The sequence below is a fragment of the Castor canadensis genome, chromosome 2, assembly GCF_047511655.1.
Source record: "Castor canadensis chromosome 2, mCasCan1.hap1v2, whole genome shotgun sequence".
NCBI classification, from domain to species: domain Eukaryota; kingdom Metazoa; phylum Chordata; class Mammalia; order Rodentia; family Castoridae; genus Castor; species Castor canadensis.
The window spans coordinates 86,072,116-86,092,247 of NC_133387.1; the positions used below are offsets into that span (position 1 = coordinate 86,072,116).

The 20,132-nt window shown below is 34.1% G+C and overlaps 1 protein-coding gene and 1 non-coding gene across 2 annotated transcripts in view; one reads left to right on the top strand and one right to left on the bottom strand.

Annotated features, from left to right (window-relative positions):
* The window catches only part of Skap2 (src kinase associated phosphoprotein 2), a 173,559-nt gene that overhangs the window by 141,881 nt on the left and 11,546 nt on the right, over positions 1–20,132 (bottom strand). Inside the window, exon 4 of the mRNA XM_074065174.1 lies at positions 12,845–12,952. Coding sequence (XP_073921275.1) covers positions 12,845–12,952 — 108 coding nt within the window. The remainder of the gene's footprint in view (positions 1–12,844; positions 12,953–20,132) is intronic.
* On the top strand, positions 347–454 carry LOC141421008 (U6 spliceosomal RNA). Its single transcript, XR_012445716.1, has one exon. It is a non-coding gene; the product is annotated as a U6 spliceosomal RNA (small nuclear RNA).

Consider the following 20,132-nt stretch of genomic DNA (forward strand, 5'->3'; position numbering starts at 1 on the left):
ATTAAAAAAAAAAGAATTCTTCTTTTAAATGATGTTAAAGGCCACAGAATTTTCCTGAGCTAAAAAGGCACAGCGACAAAAACGCTTTTTAGAATTGTGCACTTAGTGCACAATTTTACAACATGCACTAAGCAATAATAATATTAAAGGTATACAACATATGTCCCTGTTTTAATTATATTAATCTCCCAATTTTTCAAAGAGCTCAATATTTTGAGAAATCACTTAGCCTTAAGAAAACCTTAAAGGGGCTGGTGGAGTGGCTCAAGTGGTAGAGTGCCTAACTAGCAGCAAGCATGAGGCCCTGAGTTCAAACCCCAGTACTATCAAAAAAAAAAAAAAATTAGTGCTCTCTTTGGCAGCACATATACAAAAAACAGCAATAATACAGAGAAGATTAGCATGGCCCCTACATAAGGGTGACACACAAACTTGTGAAGTGCTCCATATTTAAAAAAAAAAAGAAATCTTCAAGTCTGGGGTGAAGCTCATTTGAAGAGCGTTTGCATATGCAAAGCCCTGGATTTGATCCCCAGCACCCAAGGGGGAAAAAGAAAAGAATCTTCAGTTAGGGTTAGGCATGACACCAAAAGCACAAATAACAACAGAAAACAGAGATAAATTTCATCAAAATTTAAAACTTTGTGTTTTAAGAATACTGTCAAGAAAGTGTAAAGTCAACACAAAATTTGAAGAAAATATTTACACATCATACATCTAATAAGGAACCTGTATCTAGACTATATAAATAACCTACAACTTTCCAATAAAAAAACCAGCCCAATTTAAAAGTGGAAAAAGGATTTAAAACAGGCATTCTCCAAAGACATACAAATGAGCCAGGCGCTGGTGGCTTAATCCTAGCTACTCAGGAGGCAGAGATCAGGAGGATCGTGGTTTGAAGTCAGCCAGAGCAAATAGTTCAGGAGACACTATCTCAAAAAAACCCTTCACAAAAAAAATAGCTGGTAGAGTAGCTCACTAAGCTCAAGGCCCTGAGTTCAAGCCCCAGTACGGGGGTGGGGGGGGGCATAGAAATGGCCAATAAGTAAATAAAAAGATAATCATTATCAGTAGTCATTAGAGAAGGGCAAATCAAAACCACAATGAGACACCACTTCACATCTAACAGGATGCCTAAAAGAATTTTTTTTAATTTTTGAAAAGTGCTAAAGAGTATATAGAGAAATCAGAACCTTCACACACTGGTGATGGGAATATAAAATGGTGCAGTCATTTGGGAAAAGGTTGGCAATTCCTCAAAAAGTTAAACCTCCACATATCACATGATCCAGTAATTCCACTCTTTGGTATACACTCGAGAAATGAAAAACATGTATTCTTATACATGAATGTTCATAAAAACATTATTCACAATAGTGAAAAAGAGGAAACAACTCAAATGTCTACCAACATAAATAAGCAAAATGTGGCATATACAAATGATATATAAGGGAATGAAGAACAGGTACATGCTACAACCAACATAGTTGAACCTTGAAAATATTATGCTAAATAAGAAAACTCAGACACAAAGGCCACACACATATTCTATGTTTCCATTTATTTGAAATTATTCAGGTTAGGCAAATGTAGAGGGCAGAAAGTAGATTCTTGGTTGACTAGGCTCATGAGGAGGGGACAGCAAAGATGGGGAATGAATGACACTATGGTATGGAGTTTCTTTTTTGTGGTGACAAAAATGCATGATGTTTGCACAACTCTGTGACTGTATGAAAAAAATGAATTGCATACTTTAAATAGGTAAATTTTCTGGTTATGTTAAATATATTTCGAAAAAAAAGACTTAGAATTCTAGACCTTAGCCCAAACTACTGATACACTCTGTAAACGCAGTTATCTTTTTTTAACTCAGTAAGTAGTATGTTCTCAAAAAACATAATTTTAGATTTAATTTTAAAGTTGCTTTAGTCTTATTCCCAATTCTGTAACGCAAGTGCTACAAACGTATAAAAACTCTTATGCCTTGTAGTGATACTTCTTTATACTATAGTATCCATAGTATTTTAAAATCTATTGCATCCTCACATTTTTCTCAAATATTGATGCAAAGCCCTGATAACAATTGAGTTTTGAGAAAATTACTTTAGTAAGCAGATATTAAAATCTGAATTACATGTTTAACCTTTATAAAACTATGAAACAAATTTTGCCTTAATCCTTTCTGGGCTTATTTATTAAGAGCATTTGTTTGTTACTACTGACTTTCCTTTTACCCCTGCATTTTAGTTGAGGGTACACTCTGAAAATTAGGTTTGGATTTGTTATTGTCTTTAACTTATTCCACTTAGCTCCTGAAGGAGAATAATGAAGTACTGACTAGTGTCCTTGTTTCCTACAGTTATAGGCTACTTTCTTCCCACTCTTTCATATATGGCCTTATGAGACAATCATTAATATAGGCCAAACTCATTCAAACACTCTCAAAATTGTGCATAATTCTGGTCACCAGCTATCAAGGTCACAAATAAAATAGGACTCTTGAAGCTTCCCCACAATATTTTCCCAATTATTAAATTTATTCATTCTCACATACTGATTATTTACTCAGTAGGAAGAAGCCGAGACAGAAAGAGGTAAATGCTTCTGGGGAAAGGCCTAACACATTTGCTGCAGAAAATTTAAGCACTAACAGTTTTCAACAAAGATGCCCAATTTAAAAAATGATCATGTATTTTAAATCCTTCAAACTTCCAACTACAAATCATACAAAATTCATCTTAGCCAGTGAAGCAGATGACCTACTTATTTACAGGAGACGGACACTACCTCAGGTACATAGCTGTGTAAACGCAGGGAAAAAAAAAAAACCCTAAGGCAATCTCTAAAATATACTGAATAATAATAATGACTTGCATCTAATATATCCTTACTGTGAGGTATTTTAAGCTCTTTATATGTTTTATCCTATTAAATCCTAATGACAGTCATAGATATGGGTACCATCATCCTTATATGATAAATGAGGAAACTTAGAAATAGGCAAATTGCTGGAGGTCACCAAGATAAGTAATGAAGTAGGATTCTAGAACCTGTTCTCAACCACTGCTCTACTTTTAGGGTGACTGAGGTAGGTCTCATTCCATATCTGCCCAAATAGGGCTGAAACTAGAAAGAGAAAAGCAAGCTAAGGTTCAATCAAGCTCCATTCTCATAGCTCTAGCTAGTTACTAGGCAGTTTGGATATTCACTGTTAGCTCAATTCAACTCTTCCAACCTAAACTCATCATTTTCATATTCCCCCAAACCTGTTCTTCTGCCAGTTTTCACATTCAGTCAATTTTCCTAGTCATTAAAATTTAGAATTTTGTAATTCTCTTTGGCCACTCCCATTCTTTTCTAAATTCTACACATATCCACTTACCTAGTCCTGTCCATTCTTCCTCACATATATCCTTTCCTTTCCAGTTTCATTGTCCCTATCCTAGCCAAGTCTCTGATCACCATACCTACAGTTTAGTGGAATAGCCTCTTATCTCAACCCATCTATATCCCACAACTAGATACATCTATCTACAATACCATTTTTCATCATGTTATCTTTGTCGAAAGTCATTGGATACTCAGTTAGTTTACAGAGTCAACTCCTTACTTGACCATTTAAAGTCCTAAACTTGAATTCTACCTTTCCTAAAATAATGGTATTCTTTTCAAAACAGTAGAAAGCAATTCTCTTGGTAGTGCCTTAACCAGAATAACTCGGTGTCTAAATCAAGACCTGAAGCCAGAGCCAAGGCATATTTTTTACATAACACTCTAGTCAATCATCTCCAAACCTCTCCATCCTCAAAAGTAGTTTGGCAGTAAAGGCTTTAGTGTGTTTGGGCTAACTCTCTCAACAAAGTATAGTAGCTCCCTTAGGAGATTTCCCCTAGGGCATCCAACACAAAGAACAGGTAAGCGGGGTGTTAGGTAGTTCTAGAATGTTCCCATCCCAACACCAAAAAACGAAGGACAGTCAAAAACCTGTAACCAGAACTGAAATAAAGGTATTTTACTTCCCCAGGGAATGTCTTACTTATTTTGGCAATTGGTCTTCACTAAAATACTTCGTTGGCAGGTTGTCTCTAGGCAAGCTTTGGAGAAAGCTAGGTGCACTACTTTCTTCATATTTTAAAACAAGCAGTTAATAGGCACTGTTTGAGGATGACACGTTATTTAAATGCAAAGCAAACACAAAAAGGACAGAGAATAAAATAACAAAAAGTTGGAAGGCAGAAGTGGGAAAGGAGGTTTGAGGAACCATCCCTCATAGTGGGATTCAAAGGATGCTGTAATGGCTAAAGCTACTCAGGAGAGAGATCAGGAAGACCGAGGTTTAAGGACTTCCCAGGCAAAAAGTTAGCAAGATCCAGTTCAACCAACAGCTGGGCATGGTGGCACGCAACTTGTCATCTCAGCCATCTGGGAAGCATAAATAAGAGGATGGCAATCCAGGCCAGCCGTAGCAAAAATGTGAGACCCTATCCCAAAAGTAACTAAAGCACTAAGTAGAAGAGTGCCTGCTTAGCAAGAGTGAGGCCCTGAATTTAAACCCCGGAACCACCAAAATAAAAAAAAGAAGCTGTTGCACAGCTGGTCATATGAGAACTAGATGTATAATGTCTGAAGTTATTGTGGCAACTACAGAAGGGCTAGCAGGAGTGGCTGCCTCTGGGACAGCCCTGGGGAGAGGGTAAGGCAGAAAGAGAAGGTTGTACAGTCTTCTGTTTGTTTTTATTTTTAACCACAGGTCTGGCTATAATTTAAAAAACAAAAGCCAGCTTAATTTTATAAGTAGCATGATGCAGAAAGATCAAAGAGTTGAAGCTTGCTGCTCATGAATTAGAGTCCTGGTCAATAAACCTTCCTCAGTCTGTTTTGGCAGTTTAAAAAAGGGAAATGTCTCTCTTGGGAGACAGTTTTGAGCAGATTAAAGGAAATAATGTCAATGAAAGAATCTGGCAGACAGTGCCAGACTTATTTCTCAATAAACATTAATTTAAAATTGTGTAATCCATTCTCCTTCCTTGAAGATGCTACACCACTGTGAGCACACCTCCATCTTACCTTTCTCAGAGAAAGGGAGTTCTCTCTGGATCCTATGTGTACCAGGACAGCACGCCTCCATCTAAGACCAAACTGGCCATTCCACTATCTTGAAGAACCTTTGCTATTTGACTTTCATACTCCATATTCATTCTGTGGCTCAGTTGGAAGAAGGAGGCACACTGAAGACAGGAAGCCTTGATTATAACTTCTCCAAAGTCAAAGGATGGGGCCATATAGACATAGTTAAAAAGAAAAAAAAGAGAGAAGACAAGCCTTCATCTTTTGTGAGCTGGTGCTCAACAATAAACAAAATCTATTTCCCATGGGGCTGCTACTGATACCTAAAGATCTATGTGTGGGCTTGTATTCCCTTGGGCTAAACTACTGCTCCTATGAACATACATAATTTCCTAGGAATTATTATCAGAGCCTTTCCAAAATACTTAGCAGAGTTCAGAGTCTGATTTGAGAAGGAAGAAACTCTGGAAGGAGGTTCAAAAATGGAACAACTACCCACAGACAGCGCCTCAGGAAAGAGGCTAGGCATAGGTAGGGAGGCTGGAACTTCTTTATAAAGGTCCAAGGTGACCAAAAGAGGGTATCTTTTTACCTGGTCACATGCACACATGCAACTGCATGGTCCAGCTCACCCTTCTTTTCGGTGATAAGGGCCAGTATGATCATTTCCTCTAGAACAGAGTTTTTAAACTTCAATGATTCCTAGGGCTTTTGTAAAGTACTGATCCAGGATCAGTAAGTACTAGATGGGAACAGAAATTCAGCATTTCTAACAAGTTCCTAGGCCAAGCAGATGCTGTGAGAGTGCTGTGAGAAGAAACTGGGAAAATCCCTTCCCTTTCAGTACATTCTCTATTACTGTGCCCTGTGACAGTAATCCAGCTGAGGAAGAGGAAAAATAGAATGGATCTAAGAGCAGTACAAGATCCTTGGAGTCTGACAGACATGGATTCAAATTCTAGTTCTGCACTTAGTAGCTACACAACTTTGGGCAAATCACATAATCTCTCCATACCTAAATTTCCTCAACTGTCAAATAGTAGTATCTACCTCACAGAGATGGTGTCAAGATTAAAAATAAGGTAGCAAAGTTAAGTTTGCTGACTCCACTAGATGGTCTCTTTGTGCTAATTCAACCAACAGTTGACTGCCAGGACAATAGTCCTCAAATTTGCACTCATTACACTGCTTCGGAGATCTCTTAATGATGACCAGATCAAAGGTAAACTCTTTAACTTGGCATGAAGCTCCTACAAGTAAACCATCACTCACCTCTGAGAGCCCCTCCACTCCTTCTTATTGATCCTAACTTCTGGTTATTACTAATAAAGCTTATTTTCTTTGCTTTGGGGGACAATATCTCACAATATAACCCAGGATAGCCTAGAATCACTATGTAGCCCAGGCTGGCCTCACTCTCATTATCCTCCTGCTTCTGCTCCTGAGCGATGGGATTATGGACAGTGAAGGCATTCGACAAGTTAAAGGTCCCCCTCTATAATTAAATCTACAATCCATGGTATTCTATGTGCCTGTTTTCTCCAGGAAAATCACCTTACTGCTACCATTAAATTTTGAAATATGAACAAAAGCATTTAGTGCTCTAAGGAACTTCTATGTGTTGATTAGACACAAACATTTCATTGCACGAACTAGAAAATAAAAATCTAGAAATGCTAAGTGACTTGTCCTTGACCATGAAATTAATACCAGAATATGAAAACCTGGTTTCTGGACTTCTATTCCAAATGTTCTTTTCAGCATCTTTTCCCATTCTTTCCAACAAGCTTTAAGACCCACACAAAATTCATTTAAATAAAAGGTCTCCCTCTATAATTTACACTGCTCATCATTTAGGAATAAAGTTTATGCTTTGGATTATTTACCATGATACTAAAAATACAGGACTAATTCAGCTAACAAGTTAAGAGAGTAAAATCAATGAAACCAATTATTTGCCTTGGTAGAGATCAAATCAATGAATATTATTAACATAGTGCTTATTATTTTTGGAATCTAATAATTACTTTAGGTGATTATCTTCTCTTCTATTTCAATTATATATTTTTGAAAATAATAACTTTATCATATGCACCTTTGAGTCCCTCATTGCCCTATCCAGGTATCTTGCTCCTTCCTTACATACTATGTTAATAACTGCTTACTTAGTAAAGATACACTATTTTTCACAATGTTGAGTTTTATTACCTTTGTAATCTTTCTTACCCAACCTATTTTGTTCTAGTCTTATTTGCATGCTTTGTTTTATTCTCATGTATTTTCCAATTTGGTAGCATAAAAACTTAGAAAGATGATTCTTAATGGCTATGAGTTTTTATATACTCATTTGTATCTTTATGCCATAAAATATTTCACATCTTTCTATCTCCAATCACACCATATATATCATTAGGTTAAAAATATGTCCTCTACTTTTTATCTTTTCCCAAAATTATAATTCCTCTCTCTTCTGTCACAGTACTTCAAATTGTGACACACACATATCAGAAATGACTAAAATAAATCAGGCATGGTGATACACACCTATAATCCTAGCAAAAGGGAGGCCGAGACAGAAAGATCTTGAGGGGCTGGCAGAGTGGTTCAAGTGGTAGATCACCTGCCCAGCAAGTGTAAAGCCCTGAGTTCAAACGCCACAAGTACCAAAAAAAAAAAAAATGAAAGATCTTGAGTTTAAGGCCAGCTTAGGTTACATATTGATATTGAGACCCTATCTCAGGAAAAAAGAAAAAAAGGAGAAAGAAATGACTAAAATAATCCTTTTCTAAGTCCTGAGTTCAAACCCCAGTCCCGTCAAAAAAAATTTATATAGTGCAATAACCAAAAAAATTTAAAACATAAGTGTAATATTAATATAAGTTATATATACAAAATATGTTCAAGTTAGAAACTAATTTAAATTCTCAGGGGGATGGTGTTATAGCTCAATGGTAGACTACCTACCTAGCATGCTCAAAGTCCTGAGTTCAATCCCCAGCACCACAAAAATAATAGTAAATAATAATTCAATAAACTTTCAGAATAAAATACAAAATTATAATTTTAAATATCAAAAGCCACATGATAGTGTCCTAGAAAAACATGTACCCTAAATTGCAAGTTATTGAAAGAATTTTTTTTTCTAATTGTAAATATGGTTTCATATTCTAGTGACACAGAAAAGTAAAAATGTCTATTGCTTGGCTTTTACAGAACTCATTAGTACTATACCTAATTTTCCACACAAAAAGAAAATCTTCCTCAAAAGTTTCATACATTAAATTCATGTGTGTGGATATGTGTAAACCTGCTTTAGACGCATTATAGGCATCTGAGAACTAATCCTTTTTTATGCAATCTTTCGGATAAGTGATTCACATGTTTTATACATCCAAATTTTTATAACTGGAGTTTCTTAAATGAAGATACACCAAAAAAGAAAAATATATTTAATATTAAAAATTCTTTTCAGAATAGATTAACCTTTTTCTTAATCCCCAAACCTTAAAAAAACTGTTCCATTCCTAAATAAATATGATTTCATATAAACCTACATCTTTACCAATGCCCACAGCTCTCAGTAACCTATTTTATTTGGGAATTTTTAGCTAGGAAGATTCAAGTACAATAAATGACTCTTCTATATCTTCAGTTTCATTTTAGCCTTCCTATATTCATACCCTAGAGGTTCCAGATTCTTATCCACAAAGTGATTATGGTCTAGGACTGAATCCGATTTGTAACAAATGTCCACTGGGATCCTTCGACCTATCATTGACGAGCAGAACCAATATATGTCTTCTAGCTCACGGAATCCTTTCACCTTACCTCAGGGACTTTCTGCAATGCTATATGGTTAGAGCTTTCTTTCACAAATGACGAAAAAATGAAAAATGATTTTGGAATAGAAAAATGGAAACCCAAGTCATTATACAGTGTCAAACAGCTACCCTACATCTACCACCTTAGTGCCCAAGCATTGCAACACATGCACAATAAGAGCTATTCTTCTATGAGGTGTTAAGTTTCATTATCTCTAATTTTATCTGATTATTGGTATATATATTTCCAGCCACAAAAAACATAAAACTTCTAATAGTGATACTCTGGAAACCACCATAATTTGTTTTTAATTTTCCAAAAATATAGAACATAAAGCTAATAAAATGAAACTTCTATTAAGTATGCATTCTTCTAAACATTATCATATCAAAATGAAACTCTGACAGCAATCATGCAATCATTTATAAATAAAATACAGATTCCTAATGTTTTTTCTTAAAAGATTATTTAGCATGACATTTTCTCCTTTTTCTGCTATTGGTCTCAAACTATATTTCTCTTTAAAAAAAAAAAAACTGTTTCCAAAGAGAAAGAAAAAAAAAAATTACAAAGTACATTTTTATGTTACCAGCTACACAAAAATCTGTCACTATTTATGTTACAATTCTAGTCATCAATAAGGTGCTTTTTTTTTCAATGTACCACTCAAAAATCAATTATATCAACTCTTTTGTATAGAGAAGCAGTACACCTTTCAGGGAACTAGTATTAATGAGTAGACATGACTATAGAATCCCCATCTGTTTCTCTGACAAAGCTGTGGCTACTCTAGTCTCTCATTGAAATTCCATTAATCTGGTGTACCAAGGTCCAATGCGAAAATCAAAACTCCATCTAACCCTTTATCAGCTCACAATAACCTACAAGTGAACTCTGCCTGTTAGCATGCAGCAAGTTATGATTTTGCTATCAATCAGGCAGTTGGCCAATAAAAAAAAAAAAAAAAAAGCAGGCAGGCTGGAAACAGCACGCCTGGCAGGGTTTGGAGATTTTGTTTTTGTTTTCTGTTTTCATCCCTATTCAATTTCTATAGGGTGTCTGGACCTTGTGAGATTATGCATTATTCTCCTTGGCTGTGATTTAATTGCTACCAGCAATCAAGTCGAAGCATCACTGAAGTGTGCTTGAATTTCATTAGAAGATATAACTTATGCTACTTTCCTACAGTACCTAATAAACCATAAAGAAACCAAAACACATATGGCTTGAGGGAATAACTGGAAAATTAGGTGGCCATTTGGGAACTGAGTGAACTTTTGAACCAGAGGAACAGAGAAAAAGAAATTTAAAGGGAAAGACAGACTTAGAATGCACATAGAGATGTACAGGTTTGACCTTTTCAGTACCTTGAAAATTACATTAGCATTATGAAAAATACATATCATGTTTAGAGTTTATAATCCATCAAAGTTCAGCTACTTTGTTAGTGCCTACCATAAGGTAAAAGTCAAAAGGACAAAACAACAATCTGATTTGACAAAAGGCCTTTTGGTGACCTGTGCTAAACTGGTTATACTTATTGTTAAATGCGTTATCTTTTTTCTAATTAATACATCATTAGACTGAGGTCACATAATAAAGGAAATTTTATTCAGCAAAAGAAAGAGAACACAGCCAAAAACCAAAGTTCCAGGGTGAAAAACTGATATGATAAGATGATAGTCTAGAATAGAAATTAAAAGTCTAAATGGTATTTTGAAAATTAGCACACAATAACATTCTTAGGAGAAAATATAAAACTAATAAAACCTGTGTTACTTATATATCAAAAATGAATAATACTAAAAGTTAGATTTCCAATCTGCTTAAGAGTTGCTTAAACACTAATATATGTACACTGATATTTAACACGATATTTAACAAAAATTATACATAAGAGTGTCATTAATTATTACTTAAGTATTGATAAGGCAATCTTTTAACAACTTTTTCATGATATTAATGTATTTCCTACATATTTTATTCTGAAAAAAACTATTTACTCTTCAGAAAGGAACACATAGCCAGTGGCTCACACCTGTACTCCTAGTTACTCAGAAGGCAGAGATCAGGAGGACTGTGTTTTGAAGGCAGCCCAGGCAAAAAGTTTGTGAGACCCTATCTTGAAAAAACCCTTCACAAAAATAGGGCTGGTGGAGTGGCTCAAAACGAAGGCTCTGAGTTCAAGTCCCAGTACCACAAAAAAAAAAGAACACACAATAATCATATAAATATATTATAATTTAAAATGAATAAACAATAAAAAATAGATTTAAAAAATAACATCTGCTTAGAAATGCAACTATTAGTGCACAATAAATGATAAGGCTTATAATAAATAAATATACTATAATTTAAAAACAATTCATTTTTTCTAAAATATCACTAGAGGATTTCTGCCTCTGATTTAATTGGATTTTTTAGGCCGCAATTTTTTAAGCCTGAACTAATACCACCTGTACATCAAAATATTACACTATTTTGAGAAACTCAGTATATCCATTCTATGAATACATTCTGTGTATGTTTTTTTTTTTAGTATAAATAGTGTCTGTATGTATATATAGTTACACATATATACTCATTCACATCTACCAACATTTTACAGAAAAGCAAAACAAGTTTCTGAAAAACGGGTTAATTTAAATAATAATTATCTTGCCTAAAATATTATTTCATCAATTATAAGGCATTTTCTCACAGAAATGTTTCTGAAGTTGAGATTAGAAAGGGCAATGTCTGCTTAGGATAACAAACTGTAAGCAAAGAGAAATGTGCATCATCTTTATAAAAGATAGAGGGGAAATGGAAGAGAAAAAATTCCGTCCTTTAACAATAGAAATTAAATGTAAAACTCAACAGAAAATGGATATGATTATTATTGCTACAAATTGTACAAAGTTCTGGGTATAAGAAAAGATTGTTTTGTTCTGAATCAGTGGTTAGAATGCTTATCACTTATGCATGTACTTGACTTATCCCTGTTCTGCAATAGACGTAATTTTATACCTCATAAAAGCAATTTATGTTTCCAAAGGGAATAATCTGGATCACATAAAGTGTGGAGTGCTCTGTTGCAGGAAGCATATTTTCATTCAGCAATTGTATTTAGAGATGGAACTGCACAGTTTGATCATCATATAGTGGCAGAAGGCATCATTCATTTCTATGTCTGTGTGAAACTCTGAGTGCCACAAATTAATATGCATGGCTAATTTATCTATACACATTCTTAATTTATAACTATATCTCACCCTTACAAGGTTTCTATGATGCAGGTGCACTAAACTGGCTATAACAGAGAAAGCACATCTGTACACTAAAAGCAAGTTTCATAACTTTGGTAACATTCAGTAGTTTTTAGAAATTACTAAGAGACAAACAACCAACTTCATAACTAATTCAATTAATACAAAACGCTCTAATATTACTGCATAATATAGGGCATTTTACGTGAAAATCAAAAAAATGAAAATGCGTACTAAAAGAAACATTTGATAAAAACGTGTCTCGATATGAGAAAGCAATGTAGGAATAATTAATTTAATATTTTATGAACTCATTCTGTATGAAGTTTTCAGAAAAAAATAGATCAAAAATCTTTTTCATTATTCATAAAATAAATAATACAACAAGCCATTAAGAAGCACAATAAAATTAAGCAAGAATCTGATAATATTAAATTAACCAACAAACTTACTAATAATAGTCACATAATCATGTAAGCATGCTCCTAAAAATTCTAGTAGTAAAGAATATTTCCTAGAAAAAAAAGTTAACTATATCCTTAGGAAAACCTCAACTAGGACCACTAGAGAGAGCTGTTCTGTTCCTTAAAAGGGTCCGGTAAAGGTGAGTTAACCAAGGCCCCTGCCTTCTGCTTTCTGGTAAGACCACTCCCTTTCCACACAGAAGTGCTAAGACATATAATGTCTAGGAAAACATCGCATACCATCAGAGGGAGCGTCATCATCCTTATCATATCGTTCTGAGGCTAATGAAATAGTATCTGGAGGTCCAGCAAAAGGGTCATCATATTCTTCCCCTTCTTCTGCATCACCTACAAAAGAATTGGAGAAATGTCTTTTATGGTTTAGCCATTTAAAATAATGTTACTTTGTCAAAAGAAGTTTTACCATGAAATGCAGTCACTGTCATGGATAAACAAAGAAGTTTTTTGAACTAGGTAAAAGCAGGCCCTATTTTGGTTTATTTCCATCATAATGTAAATATAGTAAGTTTTTGAAGACCAGTAGAAAATTGCTTACATATTGTAGGAAAGGATAAAGCTGTAAAATCATGATGGTCTCTACATGAAACTCAAAAGATAAAAAGATGATAAAACAAATGAATCAAAATATCAATAACAAAAAATGCAAAGTACAACAAAAATATTTCAAGTAACTCCACTTACCTACTCTAATAATCTGAAAAATTATGATAAGAAATTGACCATTTGAACTCATATGAGTACTTTATTTTCATTAAAAGTCACAGTATCACTTTAGAATTTATTAAAAACAGTTGCATTTGCTAGAGAAGGAATCCTTTATGGGAAAAAACTACTTTAAAATTCACATAATCCTTTTATATTCAAACAAGGTGATTCACAAACACTGATTCAATGGTTTGTAACTATTATTTTCATATACTGGCCGGTTTCCTATTCGATTTCCAAATCCCAGGCTGGTTTGTTTAGGGTTTGTTTGCTTGTTTGTTTGTTTTAGGCCATTTAATCCCCATAAGATCTTGTAGCTTGGGCTTTTTCCATCTAGCCCAATTAAATTTTTAAAATCATTTTTATCCTCCCTCCCCATTTTAAAAACAATTTAATGGGTTTCATTTTTATATTTTCATGCATGCATACAATGTACTTTGATTAGAAATATTTTTTAAAACAACACTTTACCAGCTACTTGCTAGACCAGTTACATACAAGACTTCATTTTTTACCCTGATTCAACAACAAAGAAAAATGTATGCATAATACTATATCAAGTCTAACTGTAAATAATTCAAGTTACCTGTTATCAATTTGAGAGAAAAACCAGCCCCTCAGGGATTGCTCAAAAGGCACGTGAAAATCCCCACAGGAACCCTACAGTGCCTACCATATTACTTTTGCACCACAGTTCCTGGGCAGATCCAGATTAAAGCCACTAGTCATTCCAAAGGGATATCTATATCCTCTGACACCTTTTGCTGGCTGCCATCCTATATTTCAGCACATTTTTCGTAGAGGAAATAGCCTCTTTCAAGACAACACTGTCAAAATAATTTAAAAATTAAATATCCATCTCTATTTCCTTATAATTTTGTTATTTTATGAGAAATTGTCATGCTTATCCTGAAAAAATAAAGGTCAAAACCTCTCTTATGAAGAGAAGAGCAGAACACAGATGTCTATCTTGTCATCCTTAGCCATTGCACCCTAGATGCACTAAACATGGTGATTTTTCTTTCCATCAATTAATTCTTTACTAGAATTAAAATTCCAAGGAATGCACATAAATACTACAAATTCTTCAGATCTTATCTTTCTTTGGAGATGTTCAAAGTACTTTTCTGAACCTTCAGTGATTCCTTACAACATTTCTCTTATGAAAAGAAGTACGCTCTGGTTTCAAAGATAAAGAAGGAATCGATCAAATGCTGCCAAAAAAATCATTGACCATGTTATGATGGTACCTGGACTATGTAGTAGTAAAGATCACAAAATTCTCAGTTACTCTGAGTAGCTAAAGAATCCTTATATTCTTAATGAAATAATAATTTGTATGTTACAAATTTGCTAAAGATATTTCATATCACACATTTAAAAAAATAAATCTTGTTGAATAAAAAATGGTTACTTCAAATACATTGCCAGAATTTAGCACTTAGCATATTATGCTATTATAACTATAAAAAAACAATAAAACTAAAGAATATACAGAAAAGTGTTTGAAAAAACTTCAGATGCTCAGGCTCAAATGTCTTACACTCTGTGGAAATGAACAAATAATTAAAACTTAAAAGTATGGAAAGTCAGAAGTAATTCATTATCCTTTGATAATATCCATTATACAATTTTATGTCTATGTATGCATGCATGTATATATGTACATATGTATATATATACACAAAGCACACACCAGTCTAACATTTGATATATATCATATATAGATAGACACATACATAGCAAAAAGAAAGATCATTATTAAAGCTATAAAGTCAATAATACTTAATACAATAATACTTATTCTACACAAATTGGTCACTGACAGGTTGAAGACCTCTGGTTTTCAGGGTTTTTTTAAATGTTTTTCAAATTATATATTACAGTGAAATTGTCTTCAATTTTTCCCATTATAAGAACTAAAGCTAAGTGAAAATACTGTCTTTTTTAAAGAAATCAATGTGATATTTGTATTTATCTAAGACAAAACAAATTAAGTACTGTTACTGGCCTGGTTTCTTCCTCCCACCCCCCTCTCTCCTGACCCTCCTCACCTCCTGTACCCTGTCAGCTTCCTTGGAATTCACTCAGAAAGTAAAGAATCTATATGGTATCTACATAGGGATAGTCCCTTTTTACCAACTGCATTAAGGTGAAAGGACATATCATTTTTCAGCATGATCTTCTTCATGACACTGTTGTTCCAGTAATGATTCATCCCTTTTTCCCCTCCCTAATTTTGTTTTTCAACCCAATAAAGCAAAAAGTCTGTTGCCTTATAGGGAGCTTTAATTGAACACAGGGGTCGCTGTTGAGTAGTGCAAAGCATTTTCCTCCCCAGAGGCTAAGTATTTGTAGCTATACCTGCAAAGACTTCTATAAATTAAAAAGAAAATGTTCAACTTGTGTTAATGTAATAAAAAACCGAATTCCAAATCAACAATGGGCATCAGGTAAACGTATCCAATACAATTTACAGACATAATTGAAAGCATTACAGACTAATCAGACATCTAAAAGAAAAGCATGCTCAAATGAAATGTCTACAGAATCATTAGTTGGCAGCCATTCCATTACAATCACACATAATGTCAGTGGGCCTTGAGCCTGTGCCAATGGCAACAGCATAAATTTTGCATCTCATTTCGGTGGCCATAAAATTAATGATCAGTTTAAAAATACTTCTTTGTAAAAGTTATTGCGCAAAGAAAAGACATGAATGTGTCCCTGTTATGTACTCAGAAGGATAATTATGGGGTTGTTACTCATTAATACTGTTTCTTGTTTCCCTAGAAAAGCATTTGATTTATCCCACAACTTTCAAAAGTTTAATTAACGATACAAAGTTAACAGTCTAAACGACAATGATCCAAGTCCTCCCTTCCTGTAATTTCAGTGGCAACTTAAATATCACAGCAAAATCAAGGCTTTCGTATCACAGCAGCATAATTTCTCTCACAGCAACTTTTTTAATTTTCAATTTATAATAGTTCAAAGCACTTCTAGCCATTTTTTTTAGATATGGTTCATCATCAATTAACATTTTCCTCAATGCCTAGAGATGCAGCCCAACAGCAATTGAGCAGCCATGATCTCTCCCCAGACTGAAAGTGATTATCCAATACACTGCTCCTTTTTTCAAATACAATCCTATTTTAAGCACAATCAGATTGGGCTGGTGGAGTGGCTCAAGCAGTAAGAGTGTGAGGCCCTGAGTTCAAACCCCAGTGCCACCAAAAAAAAAAAAAAACTAATGGGTCTGATCCTATTTAGGCACAATCAGATAAACACTCAACTAAATACCATCCCTAAAATTTACAACACATTTTATATACACATTGAAATATTACACAGCCCCCCACATAAATGTATACAACTATTGTTAATTGAATAGAAAAAAATAAGCAAAACATTCCCTCAAACAGCGTCAAAGACAAACTTGGGGGAAATTACTCCAAGTGAAAACAAATTAGTTTCTAATTCTTTGCTCTGTTCACTTGTCCAATCTAATTTCTCAAGTAATAATATTCAGCTAAGTATATAGAATTAAGCATTTAACTTGTAATTTCTTAAGGGAAGTTTAATTCTTCAGGATACAGGTCACTGATAAATAAGAAGAATCTCCTCATAACTCTAACTTATTTAATGTTAATTTATAGCAGGCAAATAGTAAACCGAGGCAGAGCTTTAAAATAAGGACACCATCTCTCAAGCACTGCAGTGGAAACAGACTTCCACCACTACAGGCCCCATAATCTCAAGTGTGCTTAGCACACTTATACAAAGGTAGAGGTGGGACTGGGTGGTAGAAGAAAAAATCTGTGAATTTAATTTGCCCAGATTTCATTGTGAAGCTAATTCCAGCTGGAAATATACTATGTAAGGACAGAAAAAAGAAAGGAAGTTAAACATCAACTAAACCTCTGGCTTCTCTTCTTAAGATTCTATAAGGACAAACTGAAATGTATCCCTTCTTACCTAAGAGTACTGCTATTTAAAGAAGTAATTTAGTTCATTATAAACTTAAGAAAGAATATGAACGAGGTCAAAAGTATTGCTTTCAAAGTAAACCTACATATATTTAACAATATCAATGGAGTCCTGAGGGAAAAATCTATTAAATTTTTTTACAATGAAATGGAAAAGAGATTTTAAGGGAGAAAATGTAGATGTAGCCTATAAAACATCATATATTCACATTTTAAAAAAAAAATGTAACCCAGCGTGGTGGTGCACACTGTAATTTCAGCCCTCGGGAGGCTGAGGTAGGAGGATCATGAGTTTAAGGCCAGCTTGGGCTACAGAGAGAATTCAAGACTAGCCTGGACTATATGTTAAGACGCTGCTCAAAAAAAAAAAGCAAAGATGAAAAGAATCATTATATAATGTGTATAAATATGTACATACGTGTGTATCTATGAAAAATGTATGAAGATATCATAATGAAACCCAACAAATATTCTGTGAAAAAGAAGGAGGAAGGAGGGAGGCTAAGATAATATAATAGAAAGTTGAACTAGTTCAAAGTACACTGCACTCATCTATAGAATTATCACAACAAACTCTCCCTGTACTACTACTGTATGCTAATTAAAAAAAACAACATACTTATAAATTTCAATTTGAAAAACACTCTCATTTATTGAAACGTCTCATTTATTATACATGCCCTTCTTTTAATAATTTATAATTTCCTAAAAATTATTTGAAAGTTGAATTTCCAAATGAAGATTAACTTAAACTGTCTTAACAAATGAAGCTGAATTGGGAAGTAGGCAGTAAGATAGTGTTTATTGAACTTCTACTATGTGTCATAAGTAGGTAGTTTCATATTATCTTATTTTAATAAATTAGTCCAGAAGGAAAGTAATCACACCTAAGTCATCACTGGAGTCAAACAACACTAATATGAAGTCAAGATTTAACTATGGTATAAGTAAAACTTTTTCAGCATGTATCTAGTATATATTAGAAAATTCTAGTGAATGCTCTTTTTGTAATGGTCTTGAAGTAGTAATATACGCTTGTTGCCAAAATAATTATTTCAAGTGACATGTAAGAGATCTCTGGCTTGTTGTAACAGACAACAACGACTTTAAACCTAATATCATAGCGTGACTCCAGAGCATGGAACCTGTTTCAGGCAGCCGCTTTATAGTACTGGTCCATATACAACTGGAGTTGGATAGCTATTCTGTCTTGCACAATACTTTGAAGGATGTAAGGAGGAACTCTCTATTCTAGATAAAATAGGCAACATTTCAAATGAGTGATAGGGACTACAAATGTGTTCCGCTTGTTTGGATATAATTCTTTCCAAAATACAAGTAAAACTAAGGAATTCAGAAAACCAACTGATAATTACTCTAAAATTCCAATTTGTCAGACATCTTCAGTGGGGAATCTGGACAAAATTATGTAAGAAGATAAAAGGAGACCCTTAATAAATTAAAGAGATGAGGTTCAGGACTGGGGTCATACCTCAATTATAGCATTTACCTGGCAAGTACAAAGCCCTCAGTTGAAACACCAGTATTATCAAAAAAAAGAAAGAAAGAAAGAAAAGAAAAAGAAATGACTGCCAGACATATTGGTGCATGCCTGTAATCTCAGTTACTTGGAGATCAAGAGTATCATGGTTGGAGGCCAACTCAGGCAAAGAGTTCCAAGATCCCATCTCAACAAATAAGCTGAGCATGGCAGTTCCCATTTGTAATCCCAGTTACTCACTACTCAGGAGGCTTAGATAGGAAGATTGTGGTCCCACACCAGTCCAGGCAAAAAGTGAGAGGCTGTATCTGAAAAATAACTAAAGCAAAAAGGGCTAGGGCATGGCACAAGGGGCAGTGCGCCTGCCTAGCAAGTCCCTAAGTTCAAACCCCAGTACCACTGAGGGTAGGGGTGGGGAAAAAAAAGAAATGAACAGGGAAGTTTTAAAATAACAGCTTCCTTTGGAAATGAATATAAATAATAAGTAGAAAATTAACTTAGTGAGTAAGCTCAAATACTTAGGAGCCATTACAATAAAACAAATTTCTATCAATATAAATTGCTCTCACCAAAAAAAGTAGAACTACAAATAAAGTCTTCTAGTATCCATACAGTTCAGTGTTTCAACAATTATCAATTCAACTAATTTTAAGAACTGATATATCTCAAACTAAATTCTGTATTGTTAAATCAGGATGGGAGATTTCCTAGGGCCTAAGGGGAAGAAGTTAGGAGTGAAGTTTGTGAGGCTGACAGACTTCTGCATACATGAGAAATGAGGAAGTCTAAACTAACTCATTTTATATAAGAACTCTCCATGTGATCCTTTTTTCTCCCAATAATGTGTTAAAATGGCATTTAAGTGTCATTTTCAAAATAAAGTACATAAAACAAACAGGGATATAAAAGTAAAAACGGAGAAAAATAGCTCTACATTGTGACCCTATATTGGAAGGGGAGGCAGGAAAACAGCCAAAAGGAATTCTTCCAAGCCCTCTGGACAATTCAAAACCCCTCCAGCAAAATGTAAGAGGGGGAAAGCACCATCAATTCATACTTAGACTGAATTCACTCAAGTAGAGATCTGAAAATAAATTCCCATTTTTAAAAAAAAAATACATCCTGAATAATTACTCTTAAGTCTTTATTCCATACTATTGCTAACAAGCTATAAAAAGGCATTTTAGAACAAAGCTCAATATACTGTGAGTGTACAAAGGCATAAAATTAGTTAGCTTCTCATATTTCTCCAAGGTATATATCTAATTTATCCACAGGCTTACTTTCGAGCAGGCACTCTTGGTGATTAGTT